Source organism: Thamnophis elegans, chromosome 2, assembly GCF_009769535.1.
Source record: "Thamnophis elegans isolate rThaEle1 chromosome 2, rThaEle1.pri, whole genome shotgun sequence".
NCBI lineage: Eukaryota > Metazoa > Chordata > Lepidosauria > Squamata > Colubridae > Thamnophis > Thamnophis elegans.
The window spans coordinates 11,565,478-11,584,430 of record NC_045542.1 but is presented as its reverse complement, the minus strand read 5'-3'; the positions used below and the strand labels follow the sequence as shown (position 1 = coordinate 11,584,430).

The 18,953-nt window shown below is 45.1% G+C and overlaps 1 protein-coding gene across 1 annotated transcript; it reads right to left on the bottom strand.

Moving 5' to 3' along the window:
* Positions 1 to 3,431: 3,431 nt before the first annotated feature.
* Positions 3,432 to 18,934, bottom strand: LOC116504026 (ZW10 interactor-like). Its single transcript, XM_032210840.1, has 11 exons — positions 18,872 to 18,934; positions 16,380 to 16,689; positions 14,724 to 14,823; positions 14,511 to 14,622; positions 13,139 to 13,305; positions 11,605 to 11,661; positions 10,838 to 10,989; positions 8,626 to 8,797; positions 8,402 to 8,541; positions 5,938 to 6,097; positions 3,432 to 4,259 (listed from the first exon to the last, which is right to left on the bottom strand). Exons 2-11 carry the CDS (start codon positions 16,442 to 16,444, stop codon positions 4,179 to 4,181), a joined length of 1,206 nt encoding a protein of 401 aa, XP_032066731.1. The 5' UTR covers positions 16,445 to 16,689; positions 18,872 to 18,934; the 3' UTR covers positions 3,432 to 4,178.
* Between the last annotated feature and the right edge of the window lie 19 nt (positions 18,935 to 18,953).

Genomic DNA, 18,953 nt, shown 5'->3' with positions numbered 1-18,953 from the left:
TAGGAACACCAAACTCTTTATCCACTTCCACTTGCTTTTTCTGACACAAGGAGCAGATAACTTGCCTCCCTGTTTCAATAACTCTCAGCCCTTTTATCACCGAGAAATGTAACTCTCAGCTAAGTTTGAAAAGGTGAGAAGACTTCACTGGATGGCCAGCCAAAGTCCGCCTTCTAATCAGAAGAAAGGTGGTTAGTTATGCAACTCTACTGCCTATTGAGCGATTCTCGAGGTAACTTGCAGTACACAATCCAAAATTAACCATGTTGTTAGTTGCGAAGTCATGTCCGACCCATTGTGACCCCATGGACAACGTTCCTCCAGGCCATCCTGTCCTTTACCATCCCCCAGAGTCCATTTAAGCTCACACCGACTGCTTCAGTGACTCCATCCAGCCACCTCATTCTTTCTCGTCCCCTTCTTCTTTTGCCCTCCATCGTTCCCAGCATTAGGTTCTTCTCCGGTGAGTCCTTCCTTCTCATTAGGTGGCCAAAGTACTTGAGTTTCATCTTCAGGATCTGGCCTTCTAAAGAGCAGTCAAGGTTGATCTCCTCTAGGACTGACCGGTTTGATTGCCTTGTAGTCCAAGGGCCTCGCAGGCATCTTCTCCAGCACCATAGTTCAAAGGTCTCAATTCTTTGGTGCTCAGTGTTTCTTTTTTTATTGAAAAGTTTTAATAAGTTTTACAAGTATTTTCCCTTCCCCTTCCCTCCCTCGACCCCAGCCCTACCTCCCCTCCAACCCTCCCTCCCCCCAACTTCCCAGAGCAAAATACAGGGTATAAACATTTAACAATCATACACTAACATAAGCTAACTAACTATAGCATCCTACCTCCCTCTTGTACTTTAACTCCTCTTTTATTAAGCTAAATTTTGGTAAATTATAACATTCCTTGTTCATTCATAAATTAATTGAAATTTCTTAGTCCAATATTTATTTTGAATGTAGTCAATCCATCTTCTCCACTCCAACTTGTATTTCTTATCTAAATAGTCCTTCAAATATGCTGAGATTTTGGCCATCTCTACTAAATTTACTACTTTTAACGTCCATTCTTGAATAGTAGGCAGTTCTTCCTTCTTCCAGTACTGCGCCACCAACAATCTTGCTGCTGTTATTAAGTTCAAAATCAAATTAATCTCTATAACTGTACAATCTATAATTATACCTAACAAGAACAACTAAAGAGTGAACTTTACCCTCTTTTAAAAAAATATTTTGAATAATCCACCGTATTTTTATCCAAAATGCTTTAACTTTTTTACAAGTCCACCATACATGATAATACATAGCATCAACACAGTCACATCTCCACAATTTGGATTATAAATTCGGGTACATACAAGCTAACTTTTTGGAATCTAAATGCCATCTACTCGGGCCCTTGTGACCTCTAGGCTGGAATACTGCAATGTGCTCTACATGGGGCTGCCCTTGAAGAGCATCCGGCGACTTCAGTTGGTACAGAACGCGGCCGCGCGAGTGATTGTGGGTGCACCGCGGTTCACCCACATAACACCTATCCTCCGCGAGCTGCGCTGGCTACCTGTCGATCTCCGGATGCGCTTCAAGGTGCTATTAATCACTCATAAAGCCCTGCATGGTAGTGGATCTGGATACTTGAGAGACCGCCTCCTGCCAATCACCTCCCTGCGACCAATCAGATCACACAGATTGGGCCTCCTCCGTATTCCATCAGCCAGCCAGTGCCGGCTGGCAACTACAAGGAGGAGGGCCTTCTCAGTAGTTGCCCCGACCCTTTGGAACGAACTCCCCGTGGAGATTCGTACCCTCACCACCGTCCAGGCCTTCCGCACAGCCCTCAAGAACTGGCTAGCCCGTCAGGCCTGGGGACAAGGATAGTTGCCCCTCCCGAATGATGAATGTATGTTGTTTATTACTTTTATTATATGTGTCTATATTACTGTTTGTACTTCCCCTCCCTGATTATATGTGAGCCGCCCTGAGTCCCCTCAGGGAAAAGGGCGGCCTACAAATGTTAATAAAATCAAAATCAAAATCAAATCTATAAAACATCTTATAAAAATTCTCTCTCAAGTTTTAAGCTTTCATAAATTTTACATTTCTTACCCAAATCTTTTCCCATGTTTCCATCATTATTAAACAAAGTTATTAATACTTTTCTGCCATTCTTCCAAATTTGCATCATTTTTAAAATATTGGTATCATTTGAAAAAGAAATAAAAACTTAGGCAAAACATTCATTTTTACTACAGCTATTCTACCCAGCAAAGACAATTGTAATTTTTTTCCATTTATTCATCTATCTCTGTATTTTGTGCCATAATGGTTCATAATTATACCTATATAATTTCCCATTATTATTCTTTTTGATTTATCCTGGAGATGGTGGGTATCCAGCCTTTAATACATTACTGTAAAAATCTCTTGCCTTCCAAACTAAATTAAGACGATATCTTTCTCCTAAATAATTCACCACCAGTCCGGGCGCTCAGCCTTTCTTATGGTCCAACTCTCAAAATTCACCATAGAATTACCATAAAAGCAGTTGTCATCTAACTGAAGTTTCTCCAATTCAAGTCTCTTCAAAAGAGAGCTGTCTTCTCACTTTCCAAATGCCAAGCAAGTGGAGGCAAACCTAATATTAAGGGGCGTACTGTTCCAGCCATGTCATTCCCTGGATTCCCATCCCCTAACCACTTGAGGTAGATACCCTTTCCTCTCCACTCAGCCTTCCAATGACAGAGAGCAGGAAAAGAAACCGTCAAACTCAGATGGGCAACAACAGCACTCACATCGAGAGCCCTCAAGAGGATGAATTTCATGAGGAAGTGTGGTACAATACTGCCACCACATGGCAAGAGGCTGAACTTTGCTTCCAACAGGTTGCTCTGCCAGAAAGACCCACTGTTAACCTATCTGAATGAAGCAATAACCTCGATATTATCGATACCGTAGTGTGAATATTCACATTTGTCAAATTAGGTATTCATATTTACCCAACTATAAAGCTTTCATATTTTATATTGGTTTGCGCATTTATATTTATCAAATGTCATCAAACTTCAGAATTTGGGGAATATTGGCAATTCCAGACAAGTGTTTTTAATGTGCTGAAGTCTGAATATGTATTAGAAATCTACCAATGAGAATTGAAGTTATAGATTACATTGGTCTACAAGGAGGAAGCCTCGGAAATGAAAGTAGCTAAATTTTGCCAGAACTGGGTCACTAATAAAGGAAAATTAAGTTCTGAGTATTAATTGGCTCCAGTTTCAAAGATACAGCTGCGGGTCAAAATTGCATCAAAATAATTCAAAATTACGAGGGGAATGTAGGATGATGCTCCATAACTTTTGTGCAAAATGTGATATAACAATGAGAATGGCGCCACACCAATCATTATAAATTTATCTTTTTATTGATACTAATGACATAACTTTCCATTCATTTATTGGTTGCTCATTTGCATGAGAAACTGACAAGTTCTAACATCAGATTAAACTACAACTTTCCATCTTTATTCGGTATCTAAAATGCACTTTTTGGCTTTTCTCTTGTGAAAACTGCAGTAGGATCATCCCTGGGGGGATTCCAGCAGTAATTTGTGTATCATAAGGGATCAGATATGCATAAAAATCTCATTTGGATTAGTTTACATTCCCCCAACTTGTAATGTGCTCCACATAAACATGGGTGAAAAAAATTATTCATTATCAGTAATTGTCTGAAAAAAAAAGAGACAAGAATTACAAGATAATGAAACAAACCTTGCCTTACAATTAAGTCCATCGGATAAATGAGAGCTAGAAACCTCCAAAGAGCATTTTATTGATCAAAGGATTTTAGATGTGCAACAATGTGGAGATGCAATGTACTAGAGACATAGACTATGGGTGACTAACACTCAACCAGCCATAAAACTATGTCAGAGTAACAGACAAGTAGGAGAACTCGAAGAGGAGAACTGGAAGCTCAATTCAAAGCAAGCAAGAGTGAAAGGGGAGGGAAGTGGAGGCTGATGTGGCCCAAAATACAGCAAAAAAACAAACAAACACAAACATATATATATGTATACACAATATAACTGTCCCGGTTAAATTCAATTTCCTTCTTCTTCAAAAAGATATCATAACGAGTGATATTGGCCTTGATCCTCATCACATTACACAAACATAGGCAGTAGAAGCTTTTCAGGTCGGGAAGGGAGTTTTGAAGTCCATAGTGCTCAGGTACACCAGCCAATTTTGCAGTGAAGGTTTTTCCTGTGGGGGCTGCAAGAAAGAAGATGTCGAGAAGTTAGGGTAAAGAATAAAACAACATAGGAAATCCTAAAACTGAAGATTTATATCTGGGGACATAAATACATATCGTATTTTTCGGAGTATAAGACGCGCCCTTTTTCCTCAAAAAAAAAGGGGGGGCTGAAAATCTGGGTGAGTCTTATACATCGAATACAACATTTTTTGCCTCCCAAAAACCCGCCCCCTTTACCAAAATAGCCGTGCATAGCCTTATGGAGGCTTTCAGAGAGCTCCTGGGGGCTGGGGAGGGCAGAAATTAGCAAAAAGCGGGCCGTTTTTGCCCCCCCCCCCCAGCTCCCAGCAGCACTCTATAAGCCTCAATAAGACTATGCATGCAATTTCTTTGACAGAAAATGGGGCTGTTTTTGCAAAAAATGGGCCGGGTTTTTGTTTGTTTTTGCCACCCCCCCAGGAACACTCTGCAAGCCCCCCCCCCCAAGCTATTCATGCCTTAAAAAAAAACAGGCCCTTTTTCGTGAAAAACAGGCCGTTTTTGGGAGGTTTGCAGAGTCCAAAAACTTTCATTGATCAAGTGCTGTGCCAGCAGAAACAAAACCTTAGGTGCTGCAGATTGTCAGCGATTTCCTTCTCCAGTACATGGACAAATACACCTGGAAACATCTACCTACCTACCTACTCTCTCTCCCTCCCTCCTGTATTTCTCTCTCTCTCTCCTCCCTCTATCTACCTACTTACCTACCTACTCGCTCTCTCTCTCCCTACCTATCTACTGTATTTCTCTCCATCTCTCTCTATTTATCTCTATTCCTCTACCTACCAACCTATCTACTCACTCTTACTCTCCCTACTTACCTACTGTATTTCTCTGTCTATTTTTTTTCTCTCTCTCTCCCTTTATCTACCTACTTACCTACCTACCTACCTACCTACCTAATTACTCTCTCTCTCCCTATCTACCTAGTGTATTTCTCTCTCTTTCTCTCCCTCTCTATCCCTCTATCTACCTACCTACTTTTTTTTAAATTTGCCTCTTCAAAACCTTGGTGCGTCTTATACTCTGAAAAATAGAGTATGTTCAATTTTCTGCAAGGTGGACTATTAACAGCATGTTGTTACTGCTTTAATAGAAAACATGTAGCCCTCTTTGAGCTCTTATATAGCATGGCCTCCTGCTAAAAGTGCAAGATCCAGAAATAAAACCAGAAAATAGAAATGGAATTGCCTGAAGCAGGAGTGGGAAATTGTTGCTTCTTCACATGTTGGGGAAATACAGTGACCAGCAGACACAGACAGTGCAGCCAAAGGCTGCTATGTTTTGTTTTTTTAAATTCAGCAGACCAAGAGTGTTATGGGTTCTTTATCCCTGGCACAGTGAATTATCACTGTCTTTAAAAAATCTCAGCATCTTAAGGACAATAATAACTATTATTTCAATCCCCTCCTTGAGTTCTGGGCTTGATCTGCTTCCTTTGACTGGCAACTAAGAGGCAAAGAGAATCACCCCACAACGCAGACAGAAGCAAAAGAATCTGGAATGGGTGAGGCTGCACTGGGAGTCAACTTCACCATTCCATTTCTAAAGTAGGTCTAAAATACAAAACTTTTGAGAAATTGAAATCTATTTCCAGGCCAAGTTAAAGCCTTGATCCTTTGCCAGAAGGCAAAGCAGTGGCCGCAGTGTACTAACCTTGTAGGAAGTCACGTCAATTGTGCCTTGTTGAGTCTTTATTGAGAGAAGGCGAACCTGCCCGCTGGCTGGATATCCCGATTCCACGTAGAGGCTACAAGTTGACGAAGGGTTCAAGTAACTGAGCAGTCTCTTCCCTGGCTGCCAATCAATTGCAAAACTGGGGAGGGGGGGGGGAGAAAGAGGAGAAAAGCTTAACATATCCGAGAGAATGAGGAACAGGGTCTCTGCTTAGCATAGCATGCCTCATGAGAATGGCATGATTGCAATTCTCAAAGTAGGGGCAGTCCTCACTTACGACCATCATTGAACCCCAAAATAATTTGTTGCTAAGCAAGACAGTTTTGCCCCGTTTTTACGACCTTCTTTGCCACAGTGGTTAAGTGAATCACCGCAGTTGCTAAGTGAGTAACATCGTTGCTAAGTGAAGCTGTCTTCCCCAATGTCTTTGCTTGTCAGAAGGTCAAAAAAAAAGGTGATCAGGTGATCCCAGGATACTGCAACCATCATAAATAGGAGGCAATGGCAAGTGGTTGAATTTTGATCATGGGATCATGGTGATACGGCAACGGTCATGTTAAAATGGGCATAAGTCAATTTTTTCCATGCCATAGTGTTGTGGCCCGGCAGGAGCCATCGGAGCTGCCATCAGACTCCGACAGCGAGGGGCCTTATGAGTGAGCCCTGGAGGATGTGGAGGACCCTGGACAGGGTTCCGACTCCGAGCAGGGCGCAGAGAGACTGGTTGGCCACCAGGTGGCGCCTGAGCCTTGGATCATTGGGGAGGAGACAAGAGAGAGTGATCCAGAAACTATCTGTGAGTTGTTCCGGGATGCACGCCGTCGAAGAGCTACTCGGGTCAAGAACTGTGTAATTACAGGAGGTAATTATGCTCAGTTGATGCTCATTAAGCTCCTCTCCAGATTATAAAAGAGACTGCCTGTGCCACGCCCTTCTTGCAGAAGTCAACGTTAGGGACTAACGAGAAACAAACTTGGCAGCCTGGATTGCTGCCAGAGTTTGTTTGAATTGCTGCCAAGGTTTGTAGGACTTGCTGCCAGAGTGCTTATCTCTTTGTTTATGTGGCTTTCAGCCAACGAGAGTCTGGACTTATTAAAAAACATTCTCATTTACGTTTGTCTCGGCTTTTGTTCCTGGACGGAGGAGGGGGGTCAGAACACCATAGTATGATCACTAAATGAACTACTGTAAATCAAGGATTATCTGTATGGGGTTGGGCCTATGCCAGGAATCCTCAAGTTTATATTATTATAGAGCAGTGATGGCTAACATTTTCGTATCTACCTGCCAAAAGCATGCGCACACCCATAATGCAATGCACGTGCGACATCCCCTGTGTGCGCCCCACCCCTGTGCATGTGTGCATGACCCCCATGTGCGCCCCGCCAATGCGCATACATGGACACTTCCCTCCATGCATGTGTGAACATCTCCGTGCCCCACCAACTGTGCATGCGCAGCAGAGACCTGAAAACCAGCTAGGCGGCAGGCGGCAGGAGGCATGCATGATTGCACGGCGGAACTGAGCTGGGGCAACAGCTCATGTGCCTGCAAAGGGCTCTGTGTGCCAGCTTTGGCATGCGTGCCATAGGTTCGCCATTATGGTTATATAGCTATGCTTTGCTCTTGTGAATGTTATGTACCTTCAAGTCAGTGTTGACTCCTGGCAACTACCTGTATTAACTCCTGCTTTTTCTAGACAATATTTCAGGAATGGTTTGCCCTCGCCTTCTTCTTCCTGGGGCTGAGGGAGAGGGACTGACCCCAGGGCGCGCATACAATTATGGGTTTGGGCACGCCCGTGCACGATCCCCCTGCACTCTCCCCACTTTTGGCATGTGATGGGAAAAAGGTTAGCTATCTGTTGTGGCCCAGCAGGAGCTGTTGGAGCTGCCACCAGACTCCGACAGCAAGGGGCCCTCTGAGTCGGCTCTGGAGGAGGTGGAGGACCCTGGACAGGGTTCCGACTCCGAGCAAGGCGCAGAGAGGCTGGTTGGCCACCAGGGGGCACCTGAGCCTTGGACCAGTAGGGAGGAGACAGGGGAGTGTGAGCTGGAGGCCAGGAGTGAGGTGATTGCGCTCAGCTGGTGGTCAATAGGCTCCTCTCCAGACTATAAAAAGCTACTTGTGCACACGCCCCTCTTTGCAGAAGTCAACGCAGGATTGAATGTCGGAGGACATTACTGTGAGCTTGGCAGGCTGAATTGCTGCCAAGCCTTATCTGTGTTTATTGCTGCCTGAGTTTGTCTGAGTTGCTGCCAAGGTCCTTATCTGTTTGTTCTGCTTGGCTTTCAGCCACCGAGGTTTTGGTGTCTTGCTATTAAAGTACATTCCAGTTAAGCTTGTCTCGGTAGTCGTTACTGGACGGAGGAGGGGGTCGGAACAGCTATCATTGCCTTAGGCCTTATGGAGCAACACAGCAACAACGGATGAAGGTGCTCACCAGTTCTGCAGCAACTCGATCTCCGCCAAAAGCTGTGCTTGTTGGGAATAGCTGTGCTGCAGCTCCAGGAGGAGCCCTTTGATGGTGCTGCAAGTCCCCAGGGGAAGCTCCCCAGAGAGAAGGAAAGAAGGGCTGTCACTCTATACAGAGAAGAGAGAGAGAAAGGTCAGGCGGGTGTTCCGAGCGCCCTAAATCCAGTAGAACTCACTTCCCGCTTTTCTTACCTGCAAAGTGACATTGCCATCCTCCCCCCAGTGTAAATGCAGCTTCAGACCATGAGAGGCAGAAATCTCAGGCTGGGGTTGAGAAGTCAGCTCCACCTCCATGTCATTCTCTGAGACGCAGATCACCTTCACCCCTTGCAAACTCTCCAAAAGGCATCGGAAATCAGAGATTCTGCGCATAATAAAATAATAAAAACATACAGTCCACAATAAGCAAGAGAGAAAAAGAAAAACACTTACAGATAATTCTCAAGATCACTCACAGTGGAAGGCTTAGATCAGGGGGTCTCAAACTCAAGGACCACGGGCCAGATCCAGCCCGCAGGGTGCTTAAATCTGGCCTATGGGGCTGGCCTGGAAATAGCAAAGGACCAGCCCATGGTGACTCTGGGAGCCAAAATGGGGTATGGGTGGGGGCAGGCAGGTGCTCCCCCGGGCCCATTTTTGGCCTGGATGGCCTCCTGCAGCACTTTGCTGGCTGAAAACGGGGCACGGGGGGACGTGCCCGCCTATTTTGGCTGGCGAAGTACTGTAGGAGGCATCCGTCACGTCTGCACCACCCCCACCCCCCGCAACCCGCAAAGAACTACAGTGCTGATTCGGCCCTCGAAGAAATCCAGTTTGACTCCCCTAGTTTAGGTGGATTCCCAGCCACTCACCCACTTTTAAACACAGGAATGGTGCTGAGGTGGCACAGTGGTTAGGGTGCAGTACTGCAGGCCACTTCAGCTGACTGTTATCTGCAGTTCAGCGGTTCTAATCTCACCGGCTCAAGGTTGACTTAGCCTTCCATCCTTCCGAGGTGGGTGAAATGAGGACCCAGACTGTGGGGGCAATTTGCTGACTCTGTAAACCGCTTAGAGAGGGCTGAAAGCCCTATGAAGCGGTATATAAGTCTAACTGCTATTGCTATTGCTATTCCAGGTTTTGCAATCTGTTATACCATTTTGTTCAACTGAGCAGTTACAAGTAACTACAAAAATAAAGCTCATAGCCTTATTTAGTAACTTCTCTGGCTTCTGGAATAAAAGTAGATAACACTCCCACAATTTCAAGCACTTGGTGCTTTTATCAGCAATTCAGATTGCATGCAGTGCTTTTTCCAAAATAGCTGTAAAGGCTGCAAACAATTAAATCATGCATATATTTCCTTTTCTGCCAGGAATTCCATTTTTTGCCCCATTGCCTCATCATCCCACAAAATCCCTCTTACACCTGCACTTACCAATACCCTATTTTGTATCTTGTTCACTAGCACACGTAAGTGCACTCCAGAGGTGGGTTCCTACCAGTTCGCACCTATTCGGTAGAACCGGTTCGTCAAATTTACCGAACCGGTTAGAAGAGGTTCCACCAGTGGACCCGGAAACCTACATAAGAGGTTCCAAAAATTTTTGAAACCCACCACTGGTCCTTGGATATGATTATTCTACACTATCATGCTCATATTTATAAAACTCAGTGCCTCTGTGAAAGGTAAGGATGACGACTGCGTTTGTGGTGCAATCAGAACATTGTGTGTGTTGAAGTTGTTTTAACGCAAACCAAAGATGCCTTTTAAAAAACAAGTTTACATCATATTCTTATGCATGCCAGTGCTGTGTGTGAGGTCATTTAAGGTGGTTCTGACAAGTGTCGTCGGCATCTTCATATCCGGTCACATGGGCGGCAAGCCACTCCCATCTGGTCACATGGGTGGCAAGCCACTCCCATCCAGTCACATGGGTGGCAAGCCACTCCCACAAAGGAGGCCACACCCACAGAGTATGTTCAAACAATTGTTGAAACCCACCACTGGTGCACTCACATGCCTATCACCCCTGCAGTGGTGGGTTCCGGATCCCAGTGCAACCAGTACGGTGCAAAGGGGCTGGGCGTCCACCACATGAACGCGCGCAGCATGCGTGCACACACCTGCAGTGCGTGCATGCGTACTTGCCAGCCGCGATGCTCCAGCTGCTCGCCGGAGCATCACGCAGGCGCAGTACGCTCCATGCACGTGTGCGGAAGCCCCAAACAGCTCAAATATCGGTAAGGAGGACGGGCGTGCAGGCAGGGCCTCCAGAGTACCGTACCGAAACAGTACCTGGTGCTCCCAGCAGGCACCGATATGCCCGTACCGAGGCGTATCGGTCGTATCCCAACACTGCACCCGTCACATGTAATTTTCGCTTGGCAAGTAGACATTAAACTCTGCCATTTCTCTCCTCACCTCTGCATTTTCTGCGTTTTCTCTTGCCAGAGCCTGGTTTGTTCCCCAACCTCTGCCTGCAAGCATTCCAATTCCTTCTGCTGCTTCTGCATCCTGTCCTGCAATTCGGCAACCTGTTGCTCTAGTTGCTGGTGTCTCTCTCTCAAGAGCTCCTGTGGGGGAGTGGGGGTCAGCAGGGGAGGGGGGGGGGGCGGTGCAACAGGAAGCAAAAACAAGCCAATGAGTTCCACTGGCTGCTCTGAAAGAACCGAGATGGCAATTGGTCTCCAGATACGCTTCAAGGCGCTAGTCGTCACTTATAAAGCCCTTCATGGTATTGGACCTGGGTACTTGAGAGACCGCCTACTGCCAATTACCTCCATTAGACCAATTAGATCCCACAGACTAGGCCTCCTCCGAATTCCATCCGCCGGCCAGTGTCAACTGGCGACTACTCGGAGGAGAGCCTTCTCTGTGGCTGCTCCGACCCTTTGGAACAAACTCCCCGTGGAGATTCGTACCCTCACCACCCTCCAGGCCTTCCGCATAGCCCTTAAAACCTGGCTGTTCCGACAGGCCTGGGGCTAAAGATTCGCTGCCCCTATTTCGAATGGTATGACTGTTGTGCTTTTTAATTATGTATTGTTTTGTGTTGTTACTAAACTGTCTGTATCCCCCCCTTCCCTTTTGAGCTGTGAGCCGCCCTGAGTCCCCTTAGGGAAAAGGGCGGCATACAAATGAAATAAACTCAAACTCAAACTCAATTAATTGATCTGAACAGCCCCCACCTGTTTTTGCAGGTCCTTCTTCTGGGCATTCCTTGTTTTTTCCTCTACCTCTTCTTTCTATCAAGGAAAGACAAAATTAGAATTAAGTAGATCCCATGGAAGAGAATGTCTACTGCTCAGGGTTGGACTACGGAGTCCTTGATGCTGTCCAAGCATGGTCAATTGCTTGTGGAGGTTTCATTACCTAACTAGATAACACGGTCAGTGCTACAACTGATAATGTTTCCTATAAGACATCAGCACTGATGATGTTACCTAGTTGGGTAATGAAGTGTCTGAAAGCAAACAAGCAACCAGTCTTAGAGACCACCAAGGACTCCATGGAATGTGTAGAATTATAGTAGATCGGCTGGGACAAGATAACCTTTATTGTCATTTTTTACTGGGGGTTCACTGGCACACATTGAAAATGAAATTATGTCATCGTCTCTCAAGTGAACACATACATAACTGTTGTGGCCCAGCAGGAGCCATTGGAGCTGCCACCAGACTCCGACAGCGAGGGGCCCTATGAGTCGGCTCTGGAATATGGGGAGGACCCTGGACAGGGTTCCGACTCCGAGCAGAGCGCAGAGAGGTTGGTTGGCCACCAGGAGGCACCTGAGCCTTGGACCAGTGGGGAGGAGACAAGGGAGTGTGATCCAGACGTCATAACTGTCAGACGGCCCTGATCCCATCTCACCCTCCGACGTAGAGCACTCATCAGAGCCTTCCCCAGACTCCAGAACTGGCCCATGTTCCTCCCCATCCTCCTCACTGTCTGAGTCTGCCACCAGCTCCACTGGCGGGCCACAACAGATAGACTTTTCCAGAAGGATGCTCCATGGAATTCAGTTGGGTGTAGGCTCAAGTTAATGAATCTAACAACGGAAATAAATTGACAGGCAGTCTTGTCATGTTCAGCTCTGCTCTCCGTTGTAAAGATTGCTGCTTTTAATTACCGTATTTTTTGGACTATAAAACACACTGGAGTATAAGACGCACCATGATTTTGAAGAGGTAAAGCGGGGTTGTAGAGTGCTCCTGGGGGCTGGGGTGGGGCAAAAACGGCCCGGTTTTTTGCTCTTTTTTGCCCTCCCCAGCCCTCAGGATCACTTTGCAAGCCTCCCAAACCCTCTGCACGTCCATTTTTGCAAAGGGGGCAGGGTTTCAGTAGGCCAAAAATGCTGTATTCAGTGTATAAGATGCACCCAGATTTCCACCCTCTTTTTTGAGGGAAAAAGGTGCGTCTTATATTACAAACAAAATTGATAGCATAGTCCTTTGAAACTTAAATTTAATTATTTAGTTAAACCAGTGTTTCTCAGTCCTCAGCATCCTGGCTGGGAACTCCTGGGAGTTGAAGTTCACACATCTTAAAGTAGCTAAAATTGAGAAACAGAGATCTAAACAGAACATCAGGTTATATATATTTTGATAAAGCTCTGCAATGCTTAAATATTCTTGATACCTTGGGTGCTGGCAAATATTTGACCATCACTCTGAACCTCAACTATCTCTGTCCCCCAGTATCACTCCCAAGTTAGAAAAGAACCTTTGCTCGGTAGCGCTGCAGAGCCTCCTCCAAAAGCCGAGCCCGGCTCTGGACCTCCTCCTGTTTGGCCAGGATCTGAGGCACAGCTCCCCTGATAGCCTCCACCTGTTGCTGGTAATCTGCTTTGTGCACCTTCCATTGCTTCTTGGCTTCTTCCATTTCTTTCTCTGCAAGAGACCACAATCTGTTTTTGAGCCTGAAATAGCTCAGGAGAATCCAGATGTCAGCTGGGGTTTTCAAACTACCCATAACCAAGAAGATACATAGATGGAAAATAACATTCTGAAATAAGATTCGGCTTATTGAGGCCTGTCATGGTAGTTCCATATAATTTCTAGTAACAGAAGCAGTACATTTCTCAGTTTGCTAGGTGGGATGTTAGTGTGCTCTTGACTGCTTGGGAGGTCACAAAAGGATAGGACTGGCCAGAAAAGAATCAAAATGTTGAACGAGAAAGGCCTGTGGTCTGATCCAGAATGGATCGTCTCAGAGACATGTGTTGTGGCCCGGCAGGAGCCATTAGAGCTGCCGCCAGACTCCGACAGCGAGGGGGCTTATGAGTCGGCCTCAGAGGAGGTGGAGAACCCTGGACAGGGTGTCGACTCTGAGCAGAGCAAGGAGAGACTGGTTGGCCACCAGGTGGCGGCAGAGCCTTGGATCAGAGGGAGTGTTCAGGGAAACACTCATGAGTTGTTTCAGGATGCACCCCGTCGAAGGGTTACTCGGTGGAAGGAACAACTGAGTACGTACAGGAGATGATTACAAGCAGCTGTTGCTGATTAAGATCATCTCCTGAGTATAAAGGGACTGTTTGTGCCACGCCCTGGTTGCAGGAGTCAACGTTCTCGTTCACAAATCGAGAGGAACCAACTTGGATAAGTGGCTTGCTAAAAGAAGCCTGTTTGCAGTGCTGTGTGAGTGTTTTAGGACTTTCTGCCAGAGTTATTATCTTTGTTTATTTGGGCTTGCAGCCAACAAGAGTCTGGACTGATTAAACATTCTTTTGTACGTCTGTGTTGGCTTTCGTTCCTGAACGGAGAAGCGGGGGTCAGAACAGACATGCTTCCAATCTTCCAGGAAGGATGGATGTTCATTTATAGTCAGGGTTAAATCAGCATGTACAATATGCGAACTCACACCAGTTGAATAAAAGTACACACAACTTGCTCAAAACCTTTTCTAGTCCTCCTAAATTTTCTCTGAAAATAGTTCTCAGATGTTGCATGGCACCGAAGACAGCCAGAGATTACCGCAATAGAAAGCCCCAGGGAACACAGACCTTGTCTTTGATCCTAGCCAGGAATTCCAGAAGATGGAACAACCACATTTGCATCACACCACTGCATGCAATCTGCTTAGCCCCGATACTTACGAGTAGCAGAGTCAGAGGCATTCTGGATGCGAGGGGCAGAGTCAAGAAAATCCAGAAGGAATTTAAGCACTTGTAGTTGGGTGTACATCAACTTCTGAGTCTTCCTAGTGTTCTGAAAAAGCGGGAATGGAACTAGCTCTTAAGAAACTAGGACAGGGCCATTCATCCAGAACAGAAGACAACATCTTAAAGAAAAAATGGGCTGTCACTCACCACTGCATGCTCAGCTAAGACCTGGGCTGGTAATTCCAATCTCGTTTCACTCGTGGTTTGATCCTCATACGTCAAAATGTCATTGACCTGAGATAGAAGCCTGAAGAGGACATAAACAACCATGATATAAAGAAAACAGTCACTTCCAAATCTTTAAATCTCTTAAAAACACGATTTACATGATTTATCTGCTATGGGGATTCTCCATATTAATTATAGTTTAGTGGCCATGCTACAAAGAAAGTTGTCTGTCCTTATCCCCAATGTCACTGTGAAACTCCCAGAAAGCTTCTGAGGCAGACTCACTCTATTAAAAAAAAAACAGATTAACATATTTTCTAAAAAATGCAGTAGCTGAAATTGTCATTTGTACACAAAATTCCTGGAAAAATATCAGAATACAGAATATCAGAATTGAAAGGGAGCTTGGAGGTCTTCTAGTCCAACCCTCTGCACAAGCAGGAGATTCTGGACAAATGGTAGTCCAATCTCTTCTTTAAAAACCCCAAGGAGCGGAGCACCCACAATTTCTGGAGGCAAATCGTTCCACTGATTAATTTATCAAGATTGACTCAGCCTTCCATCCTTCCGAGATGGGTAAAATGAGGACCCGGATTGTTGGGGGCAATATGCTGACTCTGTAAACCGCTTAGAGAGGGCTGAAAGCCCTATGAAGCAGTATATAAGTCTAACTGCTATTGCTAACTGCTATTATCTCATTGCCAGATTGCCAAATTTCTGTTTAGTTCTAGGTTCAATCTTTCCTTGATAAATTTCCATCTGTTGATTCTTGCCCTGCCTTCAGGTGTGTGGGAGAATACCTTGACCCCCTCTTCTCGGTGACAGCCCCTCAAATATTTAAGACTGCTGACTGGAAGAATCAAAGAGATATTTTCCGTTATAATGGTGGAATTTCTCATTTTTACAAAATGCTACATGTATCTCATTGTGAAAATACATGGAAAAGAAAGTTTTGAGGCCACTTAACAATCCCAAAGCTATTGCAAGAAGAGAATACCAAAATATTAAAGCTGTGATTTTAAGAGGATGAGGAAGGGAAGGACCATTGCACTAACTTAATTAGATGAATGTAATAAAGCAAAATAAACCTAACATGACTGATGCTTGATAAAAAAAAGCAGTAGTTTCTGCAAGAGATTTTGTAATGATTTTAATGGAGATGTTGGTTCTATGGTTATGTTGCTTCTGTAATGGGATTATCTGAAAGCATCAAACATTAAATAATACTTCCTGTTCTAAAAATGGGAAGAAGTGTTATTCACAAGACCCCAAGGAATTTTATTTTTCTACAGGAATTGCTTTAAAAAAAAAAGTTCCGTCAAGTAATAAAGTTATAAAAATCCTTATCTGTATTCTGGTGCTAGAGTTTCAATGTTTCCTTATCTAAGGGAGGTGATACCAACTATATTTCGGGGCCAAGCTCCATAATCTTACTAAACCAGGTTCCCAAATGCAGCATATGGAAACCAGCCATAGGAGAATGGAAGTCCTCTAAGTCTACAACCTAAAGTTGCCTAACTCTTTCGGCCTCTCTTCTGCAGCTTACTAATGTTTCTCAACTTTGGGAACTTCAAAATGTACGGATTTTCAACTCCCAGAATAGCCAACCGCGAAAGAGATATCACGTGTACTTACTCCACCGCTGTCGCTTCCGCCTCCATCGTTTCTCCAACCGCGGCATCCACGGACAACCGGATCATTATTTAGAACTTCCCGCCTGTCTTTCCAGGACTCTTATTCTCAAGGCGTCCCGCCGAACTCACCAATCCGAGCTCGAAAGGCTTCATAGGCCCACCCCAGAAGGTCTGAACTGCCGTGTGATTGGACGGAAGGAGTGGCTCGGTCGAAATAAGCTCTGAGTGGGCGAGGCAGACTGACGGCTCCTCCATCTTGAGGAGGTCGGAAAGAGGCGGGTGATTTGTATTTCTCCAAAACGCTTGCGGAACTTGTCAGGAAGAGATTGCGCAATTAGGGCTTTAGGCGTGACGATATGGGACAGCCCGCATTATATGTTCAGCCGGAAATAGAAACACCCCCCCCCCCAAAAAAAAAATATTGCAAAGAAGCATGATACTATTTCTATCTCCGGAGGGGAGAGAAGCCGGCTTGTTAACAAGGAACAGCATTTGCAAGTAGGGGATGTCGAGACAAGATATCCAGACAAGATTTTTCATATAGCTTAGAGACTTACTATATAGGCAAGACTCAATTTTACTCTGATCCTCTGTAGAAAAATCTACAGGTGGCACAGGTAGTCTGCGACTTAAAGTTATGTCACTGAAAAAAATGACTATTTTTCACACCTACAACGATTGCCACATCTCCATAGTCAGGTGATCAAAATTCACCTGCTGTTATTTATGATAGTTGCTGTGTCCCAAGGTCATGTGATCCCCCTTTTGTGACTTTCTGACAAGCAAAGTTAATGGGGAAGCTAGATTCCCTGAACCGTATTACTAATTTCTCAATTGCAGTGATTCACTTAACAACTGAGGTAAGAAAGTTTGTAAAATGAGACAAAACCCACTTAACAAATGTCTCGTTTAACAACAGAAATGTTGGGCTCAATTGTGGTCGTTAAGTAGAGGACTGCCTGTAATGGCAAAGCACTTTCATAAGAGTGGCCATAAGAACAGCAGAGACCAAGGCAGATTTCACTTATGGATATTTAAACCACATTTTCCATACAACTCAGCTGTACGGATATTTTTAACGTCTCGCATTGTATAATCAAAGGATGCTTTAAGCTTCAGACTTTCTCAACCAGATGTTCTCTATATCAGTGTTTCTCAACCTTGGCAACTTGAAGATGTCTGGACTTCAACTCCCAGAATTCCCCAGCCAGCATTCGCTGGCTGGGGAATTCTGGGAGTTGAAGTCCAGACATCTTCAAGTTGCCAAGGTTGAGAAACACTGCTCTATATACTGTGGACTGCAACTTCCATTGAGACTGGGTGGGAGCAATTAGCACTAATCAAATCTCTAGAGGAGACCCGTTTGGAAGAATCTGGCTTACTCTCAGTCAAAATGTCATGGAATTACTGGCTCTCCATTTCTCTCCTTGCTAGAAAATAAGCATTGAACTCCAATTTTGTCTCTTAAGACATAATTAATGTGTAAACTTTAGCTACAGCTTTGCCTTTCTGGGGTTCTAAGGTGCTGGCAGATAGGGGTAAATGCTGAAAATCAATGAGACTGTGTTTCTGAAAAAGTGGGAATAGGAGTGGTTCACTAGAGAAGCAGGAAGGGTGGAGCTGTAGGTTAACAGAGCTAGTCAGGTTCTCTAGTTGAGATAGAAGATACAACAGGAATGAAGCTAGACCTCTTTTATTGTCGGATTTTGAAAACAACTCCACCCTCTCTATAAAGGCCCAGATTGCAACCTAGCCGGGACAGTGGTTTCCCCTGGAATCTGAACCAGCCATGGCTAGGCCACTGGAGAAGCAGAAGAGTAACCTGTGTGGCAGTAGCTGTGACATTCGAGGCTGGAGGAAATTCCAGTAAGTTCCTTATGAGATCATGCGGTCTCAAGTGGGTAATTTGCCAAGCTTTATGGAAGTAGCTTGACACGGTTGGCTCCCTGATTATCTATCATCTTTCTTTTCTTTCTTCTTTCTTTCTTTCTTTCTTCCTTTCTTTCCTTCTTTCTTTCTTCCTTCCTTCTTTCTCTTTCTTTCTTCCTTCCTTCCTTCTTTCTCTTTCTTTCTTTCTCTTTCTTTCTTTCTTTCTCTTTCTTTCTTTCTTTCCTTCCTTCCTTTCTTTCTCTCCCTCCCTCCCTCCCTCCCTTCCTCCTTCCCTCCCTCCCTCCCTTGTGTTTGGATATAAAGCCTGCATTTCTCAGGTCGGGAGGTTTACACCACTGTGACTGCTCTACTTCGTCGATAGGCAAAGAGTAGCGTTTAGATCGTGTAGTAGTAGATGGTGTAAGTAGATCCTGCTTCCTTGTTGCTTTCCTCCGGAGGGCGGCCATTCACCCAAAGGTGAAAATACTTTTAAGAGGAACATGCATAACTTGTAGCCTTGTGAATCATCCCAATCCCTCTCGGGATCTATTCCTTGGCTTATCTGCGGTCACTATTCCGAGGAGGCGCGCAGCCACGGCCGTAGTTACTACTCCTAATGCCCACCTTGCTAGCTCGCTCGCTCGCTTCCTCCTACCGAGCCTCCGCTCTTCCTCGGCGCGCCCAGAGGGAGGGAACGGAGACGCCC